The following is a 19622-nucleotide window of genomic DNA, read 5'->3' on the forward strand; positions in this document are numbered from 1 at the left end:
CTCCCCCCCTCCCCTCCATCCCCCGATCTCTTTCCCCACAGCCTCCCAACACTGTACCTGGTAGTCTTGTCTTGTCGCAATACAGCACCTGAATGTCCTGTTAGGCAGCGGTCATTTCTCTCACCCCACCCATACCCCACTATTCTTTCCCTATCCGTGCCCCATTCAAGACTGCTGCTTCCATTTGACACAGTTGCATTCTGGCCTAAATGACTGGAGATAGTGATCATATGATCATGATGCATGGTTGCTTGTGTGAATGTGTGTGTGTTTCCTTTCTGAAGAAGGCTTTGGCTGGAAGCTCAATGTGTAGCAGGCTTTTCATTGTGCCTGTCTACAGCTGCATGTGTCATCTTTATGGTCAGAAAATCATGCATAAGATCGTCAGCTATATCCCAAAAACTTATGCGTAACTAAAAACGAAAACATGGATTGTGAAAGATTCCATTGACAAGATGGAAATTTAGTTAGCCCTTCTAAAACAAGATCTTTCAAAACATCTCGGGTTCCTTGGTTGATGTTTGTTTGATGATTTTTCTGTTATTTCACCAGCATGAGTGGTTAGCATTGTCAAAGCTTCACCCTTCACCACCAGCAGTGGTGGTCAAAGAACCTGAGGCAGAAGCCACCATAAAAAATGATATTTTGTCAGGATATGATTAACCTCAAATGTCTTTGTTTATATTTGCTATTGTTTGCTGTGAACGTCATGTAGCTTTTGTCTAGATCTTATTGGATATGTCAGTCCCTCACTTTTCAAGAACGTGACAAGGGAGGTCAAGATAAACTATTGTCCTATCCCAGTTCCCCCAGTCATGTCAAAAGTATTTGAGAAATACTCTTACTCAAACAAAAAATTGAATATCACAATGGCTTTTCATTCTGTAAACCATGCAGGACCATTTAAAAACTGGCCATGGGGGGGGGGGGGGGGGGGAAGATGGTTTAAGAATTAACCAGAGAGGTATGCGAGTTCCCCTACTTTTTGTTTTTCTATATTCTGGCTGTGTGAAGAAGCCTTTCTTTACCTTGTTACCAAAAATGCACGCTGTTATAACAGTTTCAAGCAGCATCATAGAGATGCATAGTTCATGAACAAATTAGTTCAAGTGAACTATTTTTGGAAAGGGACTGTTGAGAGTTGTCTTTCTTAAGACAAACTTGGCTGTTGGCTTCTGTCTTGGCTCTTTGGTTGACGTTTGTCAATGATTTTTCTGATGTTTCACAAGCACGAGTGGCTGCCATTGTCAAAGCTTCACCCTTCACTACCAGCAGTGGTGGTCAAAGAACCTTAGGCAGAAGCCAACAGATAGTTTGTCAACAAGTGGCCACAAAAGGCTTAACAATTTTGTCTTTCTTGTAGTGAACTAATGGTCATTTACTCCTCAGTTCTTTTAACCACTGCAAGTTATAATGTGCATGGGTGAATCTCCCCTCCTTTGATACTGAATACACACCACTCCCAGGACCTAAGATTTCATAGTTCTGAAGTCATAATGGTGAACCGTTTGAACTGCGTCTGCTTGTAAGACTGAAACCCTGCTCATAAGACTGAAACCATTCCCTTAGTTCAGTCTCCAGTTACAACCTTCCCCTCCCTTGATCTTGAGTACATCTCACTTTCTGTAACACGATTGCTATTAGGTCACACAAATTTTATTGTTTTTTTAAACCTGATTTACCCAGTATCTAAAGTTTTCTTTCACAACTTTAGAATTAATTTTTGTGAGCTATTGAATAAGAATGAAATTGTTTCTTCTTCTATATCTTTTCAGATAATATAAAGAACTACAAAGCAGATAAACACTGTTGGTGGGAGTGAGAATAATTTAGTCTAGTAGTTTCCACTATACCAGTTCTCAAAGAAAGGCTTAGGTAAAAATTGAAAGTGCTCAGTCAATCCTAACAAAAAGATTGTGTGTAAAAAAATAAATAAAAATAGAAAAATAATTTTTTTTGTGGAAATATGCACACTGGGTTTGTTTCTAAAGTCCATTCAATTTTTGCAGGCAGCAAAATTTTGCTTTTTGAATGACTAGTTTACGGGTTTTTCTATAGTCTGATTAAAATTATTTGATAGTTGGCATTTAACATGTTGTAGTTGGTTTTCTCCAGTCAGAGCACTCAACATCGCACCTAAACCATTTGCCATTGCCGTACTGCTGCAACAATTAGTTCACTTCCAGTACCTCATCCAGCTTTCTTTCCTGAAGTGTTTGGATCCTGAATCCTGGGTCTGGTTCTTTTATTTCACATTTCATTAAATGTGATACCCACATCGAAAACAACACACACACACACACACACACACACACACACACACACAATGATGTTAACGACATCCACAGGTTTCATAAACAGCACAACCAAATGCTACTGGATTCAATATGATTTATACAGTTATTATAATAAGATATATCGGCTTAAATTAAATAAACTTTGCACAACATTGCATGAAACTGAATTTTAGAAGGCTGTCAATTTATCATTGCAACTAGGACACTAGTCATAAATACAACAGCATCTTGCAGTGTGATGGTATAGCAGAGCAGTTAGCTTATTGAGCTGGCATGCTGGAAGTTTAATGTTCGTTTCTCATTCATTGAAGTGAAATTTTTAATTTTCCTAAATCTAATCCAAAGATTTTGATTATTGTTGCTCAAGCAATACCTATGTTTTAGCTTTTTTTTGTTATTCTAGCATGTATTCCACTCTGATGCACCCTAAAGCATTACAAGTCTTAAGTTTCCTTCTTAATTACAGTGCTACGCATTTAATCCAGGTAATTCTTGTACCAAAATTCACCGGACAGTCGTTTTCCTTGTGGCCAGTCATGTGCATATTGAAGTGTCATTCAAATAAGTATATCAGAAAAAACCACAACAATATAGCATAATGGGTGCATGTTTATTGCACTGGCGATTATTGGGTTTGTTTCATTACCACTGGACTACACCGGTGACAAGCCAGCAGAGAGGCAGCAGCATAAACCTCCATAACCGTAAGCAACTGTGCATGAAGAGGCAAAGGCTTTGGAAGAGAAGAATTCAATAATGTAACAACACATGCAGAAGTACGTACAGCATGTTGTTGACAGCCATGTTCAGCTCATCATGAACAGACTACAGCAACTTTGCTCTGGCTGTGAGTGATGCACAGGTTTGAGAAACTGTGCTGCTGTTATGCTGAGCACCTCTTCTCCACCCCCATTACTCTGTTACAGGACTGTTCACCGATCTGCTCGCGCGAGATGGTTTTCACTCATGCACCGAGCAAGGTGGCATAATGGTAAGCACACTTCATTTGTATTGAGGAGGATGACAGTTCAAATCCGTTTCCGACCGTCCTGATTCAGGTTTTCCATTATTTCCCTAAGTTGCTTCAGCAAAATACTGGGGTGATTCCTCTAAAATGGCATGGCCGATTTCCTTCTTCATCTTTGTCTCTTTCTGAGATTGTGGTCCATCTCTAATGACTTCAATGTCAGTGGGGTGTTAAACCCTAATCTTCTTTCCTTCCTTTTCACTCACACCGCAGCAGGAGCAGTTGGCCGGTTCACAGTGACTTAAGGGCACTGATGGTAGTTCTTCAGAGATGTATCATTTCACAGTAACTACTTAATGTATTTATTTTCTAAGTCTGTCGTATTGAAGACAGATGACAATAAAATGTAACTTCCATTTCTTTTAATTTTTGAAGCAAAGAACATGAGGAAGCTAAGAACTAGATATGATATTTCTTACGACTGATGCAGGTGGATGAATAATGTCGTTTTCAGATGAAGTTTAAATTGACAGTGTGTCTATTATTTCTCAACTGTGTTTTTTGACAGTTCACCATACCCTCCATGTTACTTAATCAAAATAATGATTGTGACATAATTTTCAAGATTTTGTTGACTAAAGAAAAATACATAAATAGTTTAGTTTTGGCTTTTGTTGAAAAACTTTAGTTTGAGACCATTTTTATAAAAATTATTTGGAAGGTGCCATCTATTGACAGTCTGTTTAACTTATACGCACAACAATGTATAGCTGTTTAGTTCTGTATGCAAGAGTAGTATATCACGTGGTTTCGATCATATGTGCAGATGTACAGAAATTGGCAATCTGATTTTACTATTATGCAAAACAGCTGTTCGAGATGTTCACTTTCTTTGAGCAATCATTGCATAATGTGTGATACTGTGTAAAAATGATAAAACAATGTCCATTAAAAGTAATCTTCTCTATGGCCTTTAATAAAGCACAAGGTCCTGACCTCAAAGGTCAGGATTGTATTTATCAGACCCAGGCAGCAGTGCCAGCCAAGCAATAGTAGCAACAGGGAAGTAACCTATTTTGTGCCATTTTACAAGCTCCTAACCAGGAATGAATTACACAGTTTCATCTATGTGCTTTTGTTGTTTAGGTTATGAATTTCTGCTTTTAATTTAATATCTACTAGACAGTTCTCATGATTTCATTTGTGTCAGAAAGCAGTAGATTTTTGACATTTTACAAGTTCCTAACCAGGAGCAAACTATTTAGTCTCACTTGTTTGCTTTGGTAGTTCAGTTTTTAAATATCTTTTTCTTAATCTAATTTACTTGACACAGTTCTTAAATTTTTGTTACTGTCTACAGTAGAGTTACGCAGTGCCTGTCGATAGTCATTTACTTGTCTTCGTATTGCAGCTTTCCACCATGTATGGATAGGAACTGTGGTTACTGTGTGTGGATGCGATCTAAGTTTGTGACACTTTGATCTCAGCTCCAAGCTGTGTTGGCTTTGGTTGCACAGCTTGAGGCTGCAGTTGATGGGCATCACTGTTTCAGACCGGCTGTGGGCCAACTGATGTCCAGCCCGACCCACAAGTCGGTCAATCAGTCCACACCGGTGGCCAACCCGGTTACTACTCACATTGAGGTTGACACCTCACCCATGCTTGAGTGAGAGGTCACATTGGGGCATGGCAGGCTGCAAAAGACTTCCAGAGGGGCCAAATGTAAGGCCTCCCTGGTTAGTCTGACAAACAGGTTCCAGGTGCTATGTGTGGCTGACAATTTCCTCAGCCAGATGTACCTCTCAACCTGCTAGATCCAGGCAGTTACAGAGGGTCAGATTGTTGGTAGCTGGAAGCTCCAATGTTGAGCATGTTGTGGGGTCCTTAGGGCCAAGGCTGGCAAGGAGTGGAAGAAAGCCAGTGTCCAAACTGAGAGGAGTCATTCCAGACATGGCATAGATCCCACTGGATGCCATGAAGAGCACAGGGTGCAGCCAACTGCATGTGGTGGCTCACATTGGTGCCAGTGGTCGGCCAAGATGAGTCATAAATCCAGAAATCATTACAAAAGTGCATGAAATGGTCATGGAGGATCACCGATTGAATGTGTGTGAAATTACTCACACTTGTCAGATGTAATCTGAAAGGGTATATGACATTTTAACTGAAGAATTAGAAATGAAAAAATTATCTGAAAGATAGGTGCTATGACTCTTGACACTTGCCCACACGAATGTGATGTTGCCATGGCAAAATTACACGAACTAAAGAATGAATTTGTTGCCACACCCATGTTATTCACCTGATATGGCTCCATCAGACTGCCATCTCTTCCCAAAACTGAAAATTTTTTTTGGTGGATGAAGATTCACTTCAAACGAAGAATTGATAGCTGGAGTTAACAACAATTTTGCAGGCCTGGAGGAAACATTTTCGAGATGGGATTGAGGGACTGGAACATTGTTGGACCAAGTGCATGAATCTACAAGAAGACTACATTGGAAAATAAAATAAAGTTTCAGTGATTTAAGTACTTTTTTTTCTATTCCATTCTGAGAACTTTTCAAATCACCCTTGTATTTGAAAAATACTGTTGTGTGCCATGCTATCATGCATTAAAAGTGGACACAAAGTATAACTTCTGAGCTGTTCTACACAGCTCTAGAGCTACAAATCCATACACAATTAATGCAGTGCAGTGTGCACATTGCCTCAGGCAAACTATGTGTGATATGGAGCAATAAGTGGTACAAATGCTACTACAAAGCACACAGTGACTATGAATCAACAATGGCTGCCATCAGAGCTTTTATTAACAGATTTGTGGGCAGGCCCCACACTGGTCTGCTTACAGAATGATTCGCATTCAGTTTTTGCAAGAACAGACATAGTGCTGATTGTATCTTCTGGATCGCCTTGCCATGATTGCCAACACAACCACCTTATACACACAACCTTTGTGCAACACGAGCATCACGTTCCCTTTGTCAAGTGCACTATGTTCGATGGGTCCAGCAGAAGTTGGTTCTGATAGTATATAAAATATTGGTATTCACAGGATAGTGTTCTGCTACACAACAAGCAACACTCCCACCATTCTGACCTGAACAACTGTCTTTGTGGTTTTAGATGGCTGAGTGTATTCTACCCACATGAGGCACTGTTAATGACAATTCATAATTGGTAATGCTAATCTGTCACCTTGCGGAACACGCAGAACTGATAAGCGACATCATTCTTCCTCCTCCACCGCTCAACAAATATGACACAATGAAAACAGTTCTACTAAAACCCATCACTTGCACCCCTGAACAACAGGTGCAGCAAGTCATTTACAATGAACAGCTCATCAAGGGAACTCCCTCACAATTCTGGCACCATTGTTTGCTAGGGGATGGATTGTGAATGTTACATCTCAGCTACAGGTTGCAGTGATTGATCAGAAGACGAAACTACTGGACAGGAAGTAAGCCATAGCAAACAGACTCAGACATTCAACACAGGCAAAACATCAAATTGGGCACCCATGCCTCATCTGCTCAGCTGGCTGTCACATGTTCCAAACAATTGTGACACCGCCCAACCTCAAGTGAAGCAGACATCACGAGTTCCCCTACATGCACCGAGTCACCACCTGACATGGCACCACAGCAACAGCCAAGTCCACTGCATTAGCTGACACTACCCACTCTCACTCGCAATACTGGTGGCGTCATGTGCAATACAGTATATTAGCACATAAATGTCATCAGCCTTGCTAATACCCAAACTACAACCATGGGACGAAATAGGCATACTGCACCACATTACATCAACAAGTTACCTCCCCTCATCCATAGCAACTTCATACAACAGAGGCCTACATGTTTGAGATCATGATACTAATCTCTACTTTCCCACTGACACAGGATCAGATGTGTACACCTTGACTCACCCACTATATGAACCACACGTTGCAAACATAGGACTGCAGTGGAAATTCTAAATTTCAACCTCTTGTCTGGCCTCTAACATGATGCTGTGACTTCATCATAGGATGTGAATTTAAATTCACCCCTGCGGATGACCCACATCATGGCCTTCATCAACAGTGGTCTAGTACTACACGAGTCAGCTACCACGCTACAAGCAAGTTTTAGATTAGATTGACTTTGATTCCAATTGATCCGTGGTGAGGACATCCTCCAGGATGTAGAACATGTCAGAAAAAGAACAATACATGACAAATTTTTACAACTAAAACAAATAAGCTAATGTACCATTCCACTGGTCCCAAATGGAATGATCATCATTTTTTAATGAACACTATACTCAGCTAACATTGTTTGGACACTAAAAATACAGATAAGCATTGTTCAGAATATGAGTACTGTGTGTCAGAAAGAATCATAGCATCCATTATTTACATATCTACAACTACTGGCACTCTCATCCATATATATTTATGAAATTATTATCTCTTTTACACCAGACAAGAATTATTTGAGTAAAATTATTCTATTCACTCATAAGTACAACTCAAGAAACAATATTTTATGCTTCCCACACAATGACTGTATTGATAATTTGGGCTCGACATAAGCTGTTACATATACCACTAAGTATATATAGCTGTTTATAGAAATATCATATTAGTATTGCATTGTTCTTTATTAGTGTAAAACTTTTTGTAACTGTAGTCCAAATTTCTGAGATTTCTTCTAAAAGCAAACCAAATGGTTTACAAATGTGTGTCATGAGATGAATAAATTGCAATTCACATTTCAGTTATTATTATAAATTAGTAACAAAAAAGATACATTTACAGTCGTCTGCAACCCATCCCTTCATCCATTTCCCAAATCACTGTTATATGAAGGTTTAATTCTTACATGTGGGACAAAAGTTGATGAATGAAAAATAGTAGAAATTTAGATTTAAGTTTTTTTAAATTTATTTTTTATAAATAACTTTGACAATGTGATATTCATATATAATACTCTGTATACAAAACACATATACTGTTAATAACAACTTAGTGGAAGAATCAGATTGTTTTCTTTGTTAATATCTAACCGTCAATTTTCTATCACACCTGAATGGGTGAATTAGAAATTTTGGTAGATATGATTCTCTGGAGTTTTATTTCTGTGTTAGCTTCTCTCTTTTATACAAACACAATCATATAATTTACTTCTTGCAATAGCAATGACATACTGTACTATACAATTCTCAAAATAAAATGGAATGAAATAAATAAGGTGATACACATCATGAACAATGAGGCTTTCTTAATAGTTTTTGAAGACTCCTTTCAATGCCATCATATCTTCCTTGTTCTGTTTCCCATTAAGGCTTTTATTTATTTGCTAATGACCATATGCAGTCTCACATTTCTTCATTAATTAGTCTTCAAGATGATTTTTTATGCATTCTGTTCCTGTAAGACTGAAGAAAACAAAAAAAATCAGTTGTCTATATGAGTAGAAAGTGTATGACACCACAATTGCATACATAAAATAAAAATATTTTAAAATTATGCACTTATATTACATTAGTACAATGATCAGTGTTTGTCTTTTATTTTATATTTCTCATCACATTTTGTTTTATACTGATTTTAAACTATAATAACTATGACCTTAGATTAGGGTTTTAATAATATTTAGAAACTGGTTTCTATATTAAGAAAGTATGTGGTTCACTGCTACAGTGTGCACAGCTAGCATTTTAATGTCTCCAGTTTCTCTTAAACCTGTGTAGATTACAGAAATAATAGCATAAATGTATTAATGTTTTAATAGTATGTTGAGATGGAGAGGGGGGGGGGGGCAGAAAAGGAGTTAGTATCTATGTTTGTCTGTCCAGCTTCTCTGATTGTCCTTTTAGAGACAACAAATCTTCCTCAACTGAACTACCTACTGTGGCATTCATTATTGTAAATCTTTGATGCACGGCAAGATGTGCAGCACATATTACCTTATTACAAAAGTATAAACATGAATTTCACTCATTACACACAGTAGCTTCCGAAGCACTGAAATCGAGACTGTGATGTGCTTTTGTCAGCCAATCATAACTCATGTCACATGATCTTGCCAGCCTATGACAGCAGATATTCAGAACGTAGGAAACATCATATTATAGTCTAGCTACATCATTGTTAAGTAGCATGAACACACAAATAGAGAAGTTAATTATTTAAATTAATATACACTCCTGGAAATGGAAAAAAGAACACATTGACACCGGTGTGTCAGACCCACCATACTTGCTCCGGACACTGCGCGAGGGCTGTACAAGCAATGATCACACACACGGCACAGCGGACACACCAGGAACCGCGGTGTTGGCCGTCGAATGGCGCTAGCTGCGCAGCATTTGTGCACCGCCGCCGTCAGTGTCAGCCAGTTTGCCGTGGCATACGGAGCTCCATCGCAGTCTTTAACACTGGTAGCATGCCGCGACAGCGTGGACGTGAACCGTATGTGCAGTTGACGGACTTTGAGCGAGGGCATATAGTGGGCATGCGGGAGGCCGGGTGGACGTACCGCCGAATTGCTCAACACGTGGGGCGTGAGGTCTCCACAGTACATCGATGTTGTCGCCAGTGGTCGGCGGAATGTGCACGTGCCCGTCGACCTGGGACCGGACCGCAGCGACGCACGGATGCAAGCCAAGACCGTAGGATCCTACGCAGTGCCGTAGGGGACCGCACTGCCACTTCCCAGCAAATTAGGGACACTGTTGCTCCTGGGGTATCGGCGAGGACCATTCGCAACCGTCTCCATGAAGCTGGGCTACGGTCCCGCACACCGTTAGGCCGTCTTCCGCTCACGCCCCAACATCGTGCAGCCCGCCTCCAGTGGTGTCGCGACAGGCGTGAATGGAGGGACGAATGGAGACGTGTTGTCTTCAGCGATGAGAGTCGCTTCTGCCTTGGTGCCAATGATGGTCGTATGCGTGTTTGGTGCCGTGCAGGTGAGCGCCACAATCAGGACTGCATACGACCGAGGCACACAGGGCCAACACCCGGCATCATGGTGTGGGGAGCGATCTCCTACACTGGCCGTACACCACTGGTGATCATCGAGGGGACACTGAATAGTGCACGGTACATCCACACCGTCATCGAACCCATCGTTCTACCATTCCTAGACCGGCAAGGGAACTTGCTGTTCCAACAGGACAATGCACGTCCGCATGTATCCCGTGCCACCCAACGTGCTCTAGAAGGTGTAAGTCAACTACCCTGGCCAGCAATATCTCCGGATCTGTCCCCCATTGAGCATGTTTGGGACTGGATGAAGCGTCGTCTCACGCGGTCTGCACGTCCAGCACGAATGCTGGTCCAACTGAGGCGCCAGGTGGAAATGGCATGGCAAGCCGTTCCACAGGGCTACATCCAGCATCTCTACGATCGTCTCCATGGGAGAATAGCAGTCTGCATTGCTGCGAAAGGTGGATATACACTGTACTAGTGCCGACATTGTGCATGCTCTGTTGCCTGTGTCTATGTGCCTGTGGGTCTGTCAGTGTGATCATGTGATGTATCTGACCCCAGGAATGTGTCAATAAAGTTTCCCCTTCCTGGGACAATGAATTCATGGTGTTCTTATTTCAATTTCCAGGAGTGTACATACAATAGAGCCACAAGGAAAGCTTAGCTTTCACATATAATATTTATTGTAAAAAATTTGTTGTTGTTTCTTCTGAGGCTCAGTGAGGAAGGATCCCAAGAGCACCAGCTTAAATTGCAACAGCTGAATATTTCTGACAAACATGATTATATATGTCACAGCAGTGCACTGGACATTTCATGGGTCACCAGGGTGACACCTTTTTAAGATGTAGGCCTATCGAACAAAATTGTGCCAGTAAAATTTTAAATAATAGCATAATGCTTCTTAAACAACCATTCACAATATTTTCCTGCAGCCTGTTAGAGAGTAAACAGTTGAGACATCATGCTCATTGAAATGACACCCACAAGAAAGACCAATCAAAAGCAGTTTGTTGTTACAAAGTATTGCATAGTCTTTTGACGCATTTTGGTGTCAGCAGACACTAGGGTGTGCACTGTATTTTGTTGTTATACATGGTGCATTTTCTTTGCACTAAAGTTTTATTTTGGTGTTACTCCGTAGTTTATGTTTTATTGCTGCAGTAGCAGCCTAAAGTAAAATTTTTTGCTAGGATACCAGTTCTTATCAGTCAAAATTACAAAAATTTAACAGGAAACTAAAACAATGAAAGTTCACAGAATTCTAAAAAATTCCCAGGTTTCTCCCAGATAAAAAAATTCCTGTGTTTTTCCTGGATTTCCCGGTTGTCCCAATGTGTATACATCCTGTGCACACATCCACAAAAGATAATTTTGTGCAGCTCATGTGACAGTGATGGTGTTGTGTAATACGAATTGTTTCCCTGAAGTGTAACAATCACTGCTGACATTTACTGTCAGTGAGTGAAGCATGCTGCACATGCAGTCTGAGAACAATGACCAGGAAGACTGTGTGAAGTGATGGTACTCCATGCCTGCATTCTGCTATAGTGACAAAAAACACTGTACAGGAGTTGGGTTGGGAAGTCATTCCACACCCACCTTATTCACCTGACATTTCCATCTTTTCCATTCTCTATGGAACATCCTTCAAGGATTATCCCCCCCCCCCCCCCCCCCCACACACACACACACACACCGGATGAAAATGTCCTCGAAACAGGGCTTGATGAGTTCTTTGCCTCAAAACCACGTGAATTCTACAATTCTGGAATTGAAAAGTAACCCCAACATTGGCACAGTTGTAAACAGTGAAGGATATTATAATATTGATGACTAATGTCTCTGTTATGCGTATCTGTTGTGTTTATTAGAGTCATGGATAAACACTATGAAATTGTGCACCAGACTAATATAGCTAGATCAAGCCTTTGCATTTCCCTTTCCAGATTTTGTAGCTACACAACCACCTTAAAAGTTCTGATATTCCACACTCTTGACTTGTAGAATGTTGTTCTTTCATCGGATAGCCTATATAACAATTTAAAATAAAATTAATGCAAGACAAGAGTATTTAAGAATAGAGTTTACAGCTGTTAATGGGAATTATATGCTGGTACGAAGATGATGAAATGAAGTAATGAAATAAAGTAATGCTGCAGAACAACCATAGTTTTGTACATTTCATTGATAACTATATTTTTTTGCCAAGAAGTGACAGAAGACTTAGTTCACATATTTAAAGCAAATTGGTGGTTGTGATGGTGATGATGGTGGTGGTGCTGATGGTGTGTGTGTGTGTGTGTGTGTGTTCACACGTGTCACCACTTATTTTTTATTTTATTTATTTACGTGCCAAGTTCCATAGTACCAAATTGAGGAGCAAATCTCCAACCAAGGTCATGGGATGTGTCAGTACATGAAATTACAATATCAAAGTAATAACTGATAAAAATAAAATATTTATGAACCCAAAAAAGTCAAGCCATAAGTTTCAGTAAATGCAGTCAACAATATGACATAAGAATCAGCTTAATTTATCAATGAATTCCTCAACGGAATAGAAGGAGTGACCCATGAGGAAACTTGAGTTTTGATTTGAACATGCTTGGATTACTGCTAAGATTTTTGAATTCTTGTGGTACCTTATTGAAAACGGATGCAGCAGTATACTGCACACATTTCTGCAGAAGGGTTAAAGAAGTCTGATCCAAATGCAGGTTGGATTTCTGCCAGCTATTAACTGAGTGAAAGCTGCTTATTCTTGGTAACAAGATGATATTTTTAACAAGAAACAACAGTAAAGAATATATATATTTAGAGGCCAATGTCAAAATACCCAGACTAGTGAACAGGGGGTAACAAGAGGTTCACAAACTTACACCACTTATTGCCAAAACTGCCCATTTCTGTGCCAAAAATATCCTTTTAGAATGGGAAGAGTTACCTCAAGATATAATACCATATGACATAAGTAAATGAAAATAAGCAAGGTAGACTAATTGTCAAGTCAATCACTTACTTCAGATACCGTTCAAATAGTAAAAATGACAGCATTAAATCTTTGAACAAGGTCTGGAACATAGGCTTTCCACAACAGTTTACTATCTATCTGAACACCTAGAAATTTGAACTGTTCAGTTTCACTAATCATATGCTCATTTTGTGAAATTAAAATGTTGGGTTTTGTTGAATTATGTGTTAGAAACTGTAAAAACTGAGTCTTACTGTGATTTAGTGTTAGTTTATTTTCTACAAGCCATGAACTTATGTCACGAACTGCTCTTATTGAAACTGAGACAATGTTGCACACAACATCCTTTACTCCCAAGCTAGTGTTATCAGCAAACAGAAATATTTTAGAGTTACCCGTAATACTAGAGAGCATATCAGTTATATAAATAAGGAACAGGAGTGGCCCCAACACTGATCCCTGGGGCACCCCCCATTTGACCATACTCCACTCAGACCCCACATCACATCCATTCTCAACACTATGAATAATGACCTCTTGCTCTGTGTTCCTAAAGTAAGAGGTGAACCAGTTGCGAGCTACTGCCTGTATTCCGTAATGGTCCAACTTCTGGAGCAATATTTTGTGATCAACACAATCAAATGCCTTAGTTAAATCAAAAAATATGCCTAGCATTCAAAACCTTTTGTTTCACCCATCCAGTACCTCACAGAGAAAAGAGACTATAGCATTTTCAGTTGTTAAATGACTTAGAAAGTTGTATACATGGAAAAACCCTGGAGATACAAAGGTATCAGATAGATTATATAATGGTAAGACAGAGATTTAGGAACCAGGTTTTACATTGTAAGACATTTCCAGAGGCAGATGTGGACTCTGACCACAATCTATTGGTTATGAACTGTAGATTAAAACTGAAGAAACTGCAAAAAAGTGGGAATTTAAGGAGATGGGACATCTACATCTACATCTACATCCATACTCCGCAAGCCACCTGACGGTGTGTGGCGGAGGGTACCTTCAGTACCTCTATCGGTTCTCCCTTCTATTCCAGTCTCGTATTGTTCGTGGAAAGAAGGATTGTCGGTATGCCTCTGTGTGGGCTCTAATCTCTCTGATTTTATCCTCATGGTCTCTTCGCGAGATATACGTAGGAGGGAGCAATATACTGCTTGACTCTTCGGTGAAGGTATGTTCTCGAAACTTTGACAAAAGCCCGTACCAAGCTACTGAGCGTCTCTCCTGCAGAGTCTTCCACTGGAGTTTATCTATCATCTCCGTAACGCTTTCGCGATTACTAAATGATCCTGTAACGAAGCGCGCTGCTCTCCGTTGGATCTTCTCTATGTCTTGTATCAACCCTATCTGGTACGGATCCCACACTGCTGAGCAGTATTCAAGCAGTGGGCGAACAAGCGTACTGTAGCCTACTTCCTTTGTTTTCGGATTGCATTTCCTTAGGATTCTTCCAATGAATCTCAGTCTGGCATCTGCTTTACCGACAATCAACATTATATGATCATTCCATTTTAAATCACTCCTAATGCGTACTCCCAGATAATTTATGGTATTAACTGCTTCCAGTTGCTGACCTGCTAGTTTGTAGCTAAATGATAAAGGATCTATCTTTCTGTGTATTCGCAGCACATTACACTTGTCTACATTGAGATTCAGTTGCCATTCCCTGTACCATGCGTCAATTCGCTGCAGATCCTCCTGCATTTCAGTACAATTTTCCATTGTTACAACCTCTCGATACACCACAGCATCATCTGCAAAAAGCCTCAGTGAACTTCCGATGTTATCCACCAGGTCATTTATGTATATTGTGAATAGCAACAGTCCTATGACACTCCCCTGCGGCACACCTGAAATTACTCTTACTTCGGAAGACTTCTCTCCATTGAGAATAACATGCTGCGTCCTGTTATCTAGGAACTCCTCAATCCAATCACACAATTGGTCTGATAGTCCATATGCTCTTACTTTGTTCATTAAACGACTGTGGGGAACTGTATCGAACGCCTTGCGGAAGTCAAGAAACACGGCATCTACCTGTGAACCCGTGTCTATGGCCCTCTGAGTCTCGTGGACGAATAGCGCGAGCTGGGTTTCACATTACCGTCTTTTTCGAAACCCATGCTGATTCCTACAGAGTAGATTTCTAGTCTCCAGAAAAGTCATTATACTCGAACACAATACGTGTTCCAAAATTCTACAACTGATCGACGTTAGAGATATAGGTCTATAGTTCTGCACATCTGTTCGATGTCCCTTCTTGAAAACGGGGATGACCTGTGCCCTTTTCCAATCCTTTGGAACGCCGCTCTTCTAGAGACCTACGGTACACCGCTGCAAGAAGGGGGGCAAGTTCCTTCGCGTACTCTGTGTAAAATTGAACTGGTATCCCATCAGGTCCAGAGGCCTTTCCTCTTTTGAGCGATTTTAATTGTTTCTCTATCCCTCTGTCGTCTATTTCGATATCTACCATTTTCTCATCTGTGCGACAATCTAGAGAAGGAACTACAGTGCAATCTTCCTCTGTGAAACAACTTTGGAAAAAGACATTTAGTATTTCGGCCTTTAGTCTGTCATCCTCTGTTTCAGTACCATTTTGGTCACAGAGTGTCTGGACATTTTGTTTTGATCCACCTACCGCTTTGACATAAGACCAAAATTTCTTAGGATTTTCTGCCAAGTCAGTACATAGAACTTTACTTTCGAATTCATTGAATGCCTCTCGCATAGCTCTCTTCACACTACATTTCGCTTCGCGTAATTTTTGTTTGTCTGCAAGGCTTTGGCTATGTTTATGTTTGCTGTGAAGTTCCCTTTGCTTCCGCAGCAGTTTTCTAACTCGGTTGTTGTACCACGGTGGCTCTTTTCCATCTCTTACGATCTTGCTTGGCACATACTCATCTAACGCATATTGTACGATGGTTTTGAACTTTGTCCACTGATCCTCAACACTATCTGTACTTGAGACAAAACTTTTGTGTTGAGCCAACAGGTACTCTGAAATCTGCTTTTTGTCACTTTTTCTAAACAGAAAAATCTTCCTACCCTTTTTAATATTCCTATTTACGGCTGAAATCATCGATGCCGTAACCGCTTTATGATCGCTGATTCCCTGTTCTGCGTTAACTTTTTCAAATAGTTCGGGTCTGTTTGTCACCAGAAGGTCTAATATGTTATCGCCACGAGTCGGTTCTCTGTTTAACTGCTCAAGGTAGTTTTCAGATAAAGCACTTAAAAAAATTTCACTGGATTCTTTGTCCCTGCCACCCGTTATGAACGTCTGAGTCTCCCAGTCTATATCCGGATAAACTGAAAGAACCAGAGATTGTACAGGGTTTCAGGGAGAGCATAAGGGAACAACTGAGAGGAATGGGGGAAGGAAATACAGTAGAAGAAGAATGGGTAGCTTTGAGAGATGAAATAGTGAAGGCAGCAGAGGATCAAACAGGTAAAAAGATGAGGGCTAGTAGAAATCCTTGGGTAACAGAAGAAATATTGAATTTAATTGATGAAAGGAGAAAATATAAAAATGCAGTAAATGAAGCAGCCAAAAAGGAATACAAACATCTCAAAAATGAGATCAACAGGAAGTGCAAAATGGCTGAGCAGGGATAGCTAGAGGACAAATGTAAAGATGTAGAGGCTTATCTCACTAGGGGTAAGATACACTCCTGGAAATGGAAAAAAGAACACATTGACACCGGTGTGTCAGACCCACCATACTTGCTCCGGACACTGCGAGAGGGCTGTACAAGCAATGATCACACGCACGGCACAGCGGACACACCAGGAACCGCGGTGTTGGCCATCGAATGGCGCTAGCTGCGCAGCATTTGTGCACCGCTGCCGTCAGTGTCAGCCAGTTTGCCATGGCATACGGAGCTCCATTGCAGTCTTTAACACTGGTAGCATGCCGCGACAGCGTGGACGTGAACCGTATGTGCAGTTGACGGACTTTGAGCGAGGGCGTATAGTGGGCATGCGGGAGGCCGGGTGGACGTACCGCCGAATTGCTCAACACGTGGGGCGTGAGGTCTCCACAGTACATCGATGTTGTCGCCAGTGGTCGGCTGAAGGTGCACGTGCCCGTTGACCTGGGACCGGACTGCAGCGACGCACGGATGCACGCCAAGACCGTAGGATCCTACGCAGTGCCGTAGGGGACCGCACCGCCACTTCCCAGCAAATTAGGGACACTGTTGCTCCTGGGGTATCGGCGAGGACCATTCGCAACCGTCTCCATGAAGCTGGGCTATGGTCCCGAACACCGTTAGGCCGTCTTCCGCTCACGGCCCAACATCGTGCAGCCCGCCTCCAGTGGTGTCGCGACAGGCGTGAATGGAGGGACGAATGGAGACGTGTCGTCTTCAGCGATGAGAGTCGCTTCTGCCTTGGTGCCAATGATGGTCGTATGCGTGTTTGGCGCCGTACAGGTGAGCGCCACAATCTGGACTGCATACGACCGAGGCACACAGGGCCAACACCCGGCATCATGGTGTGGGGAGCGATCTCCTACACTGGCCGTACACCACTGGTGATCATCGAGGGGACACTGAATAGTGCACGGTACATCCAAACCGTCATCGAACCCATCGTTCTACCATTCCTAGACCGGCAAGGGAACTTGCTGTTCCAACAGGACAATGCATGTCCGCATGTATCCCGTGCCACCCAACGTGCTCTAGAAGGTGTAAGTCAACTACCCTGGCCAGCAAGATCTCCGGATCTGTCCCCCATTGAGCATGTTTGGGACTGGATGAAGCGTCGTCTCACGCAGTCTGCATGTCCAGCACGAACGCTGGTCCAACTGAGGCGCCAGGTGGAAATGGCATGGCAAGCCATTCCACAGGACTACATCCAGCATCTCTACGATCGTCTCCATGGGAGAATAGCAGCCTGCATTGCTGCGAAAGGTGGATATACACTGTACTAGTGCCGACATTGTGCATGCTCTGTTGCCTGTGTCTATGTGCCTGTGGTTCTGTGAGTGTGATCATGTGATGTATCTGACCCCAGGAATGTGTCAATAAAGTTTCCCCTTCCTGGGACAATGAATTCACGGTGTTCTTATTTCAATTTCCAGGAGTGTAGATACTGCCTATAGGAAAATTAAAGAGACCTTTGGAGAAAGGAGAACCACTTGCATGAATATCAAGAGCTTTGACGGAAACCCAGTTCTAAGCAAAGAAGGGAAATCAGAAAGGTAGAAGGAGTATATAGAGGGTCTATACAAGGGCGATGTACTTGAGGACAGTGTTATGGAAATGGAAGAGGATGTAGATGAAGATGAAATGGGAGATATGATACTGCGTGAAGATTTTGACAGAGCACTGAAAGACCTGAGTTGAAAGAAAGCCCCCGGAGTAGACAACATTCCATTAGAACTACTGACAGCCTTGGGAGAGCCAGTCCTGACAAAACTCTACCATCTGGTGAACAAGATGTATGAGACAGGCGAAATACCCTCGGACTTCAAGAAGAATATAATAATTCCAATCCCAAAGAAAGCTGGTGTTGACAGATGTGAAAATAACCAAACTAACAGTTTAATAAGTCACAGCTGCAAAGTACTAACGTGAATTCTTTACAGACGAATGTAAAAACTGATAGAAGCTGACATCGGGGAAGATCAGTTTGGATTCCATAGCAATGTTGGAACACGTGAGGCAATGCTGACTCTATGACTTATCTTAGAAGAAAGATTAAGGAAGGGCAAACCTATGTTTCTAGCATTTGTAGACATAGAGAAAGCTTTTGACAATGTTTATTGGAATAATTTCTTTCAAATTCTGAAGGTGGCAGGGGTAAAATACAGGGAGTGAAAGGCTATTTACAATTTGTACAGAAACCAGATGGCAGTTATAAGAGTTGAGGGGTATGAAAGGGAAGCAGTGGTTGGGAAGGGAGTGAGACAGGGTTGTAGCCTCTCCCCGATGTTATTCAATCTGTATATTGGGCAAGCAGTAAAGGAAACAAAAGAAAAATTGGGATAGGAATTAAAATCCATGGAGAAGAAATAAAAACTTTGAGGTTCGCCGATGACATTGTAATTCTGTCAGAGACAGCAAAGGACCTGGTAGAGCAGTTGAACGGGAATGGACAGTGTCTTGAAAGGAGGGTATAAGATGAACATCAACAAAAGCAAAACAAGGATAATGGAATGTAGTCAAATTAAGTCGGGTGATGCTGAGAGAATTAGATTAGGAAATGAGACACTTAAAGTAGTAAAGCAGTTTTGCTATTTGGGGAGCAAAATAACTGATGATGGTCGAAGCAGAGAGGATATAAAATGTAGATTGGCAATGGCAAGGAAAGTGTTTCTGAAGAAGAGAAATTTGTTAACATCGAGTATAGATTTAAATGTCAGGAAGTCGTTTCTGAAAG

The 19622-nt window shown here is 41.3% G+C and overlaps 1 protein-coding gene across 1 annotated transcript in view; it reads right to left on the reverse strand.

The window, feature by feature from the left end:
* Window positions 1-8179: 8179 nt before the first annotated feature.
* LOC126162653 (probable multidrug resistance-associated protein lethal(2)03659) overlaps window positions 8180-19622 on the reverse strand; it is a 316093-nt gene continuing 304650 nt past the window's right edge. The window contains exon 26 of the mRNA XM_049919291.1: window positions 8180-8691. Within this exon, the coding sequence (XP_049775248.1) occupies window positions 8656-8691 (36 nt within the window). The 3' untranslated portion in view covers window positions 8180-8655. The remainder of the gene's footprint in view (window positions 8692-19622) is intronic.

The sequence above is a fragment of the Schistocerca cancellata genome, chromosome 2 (genome assembly GCF_023864275.1).
Source record: "Schistocerca cancellata isolate TAMUIC-IGC-003103 chromosome 2, iqSchCanc2.1, whole genome shotgun sequence".
In the NCBI taxonomy this organism is placed as follows: Eukaryota; Metazoa; Arthropoda; class Insecta; order Orthoptera; family Acrididae; genus Schistocerca; species Schistocerca cancellata.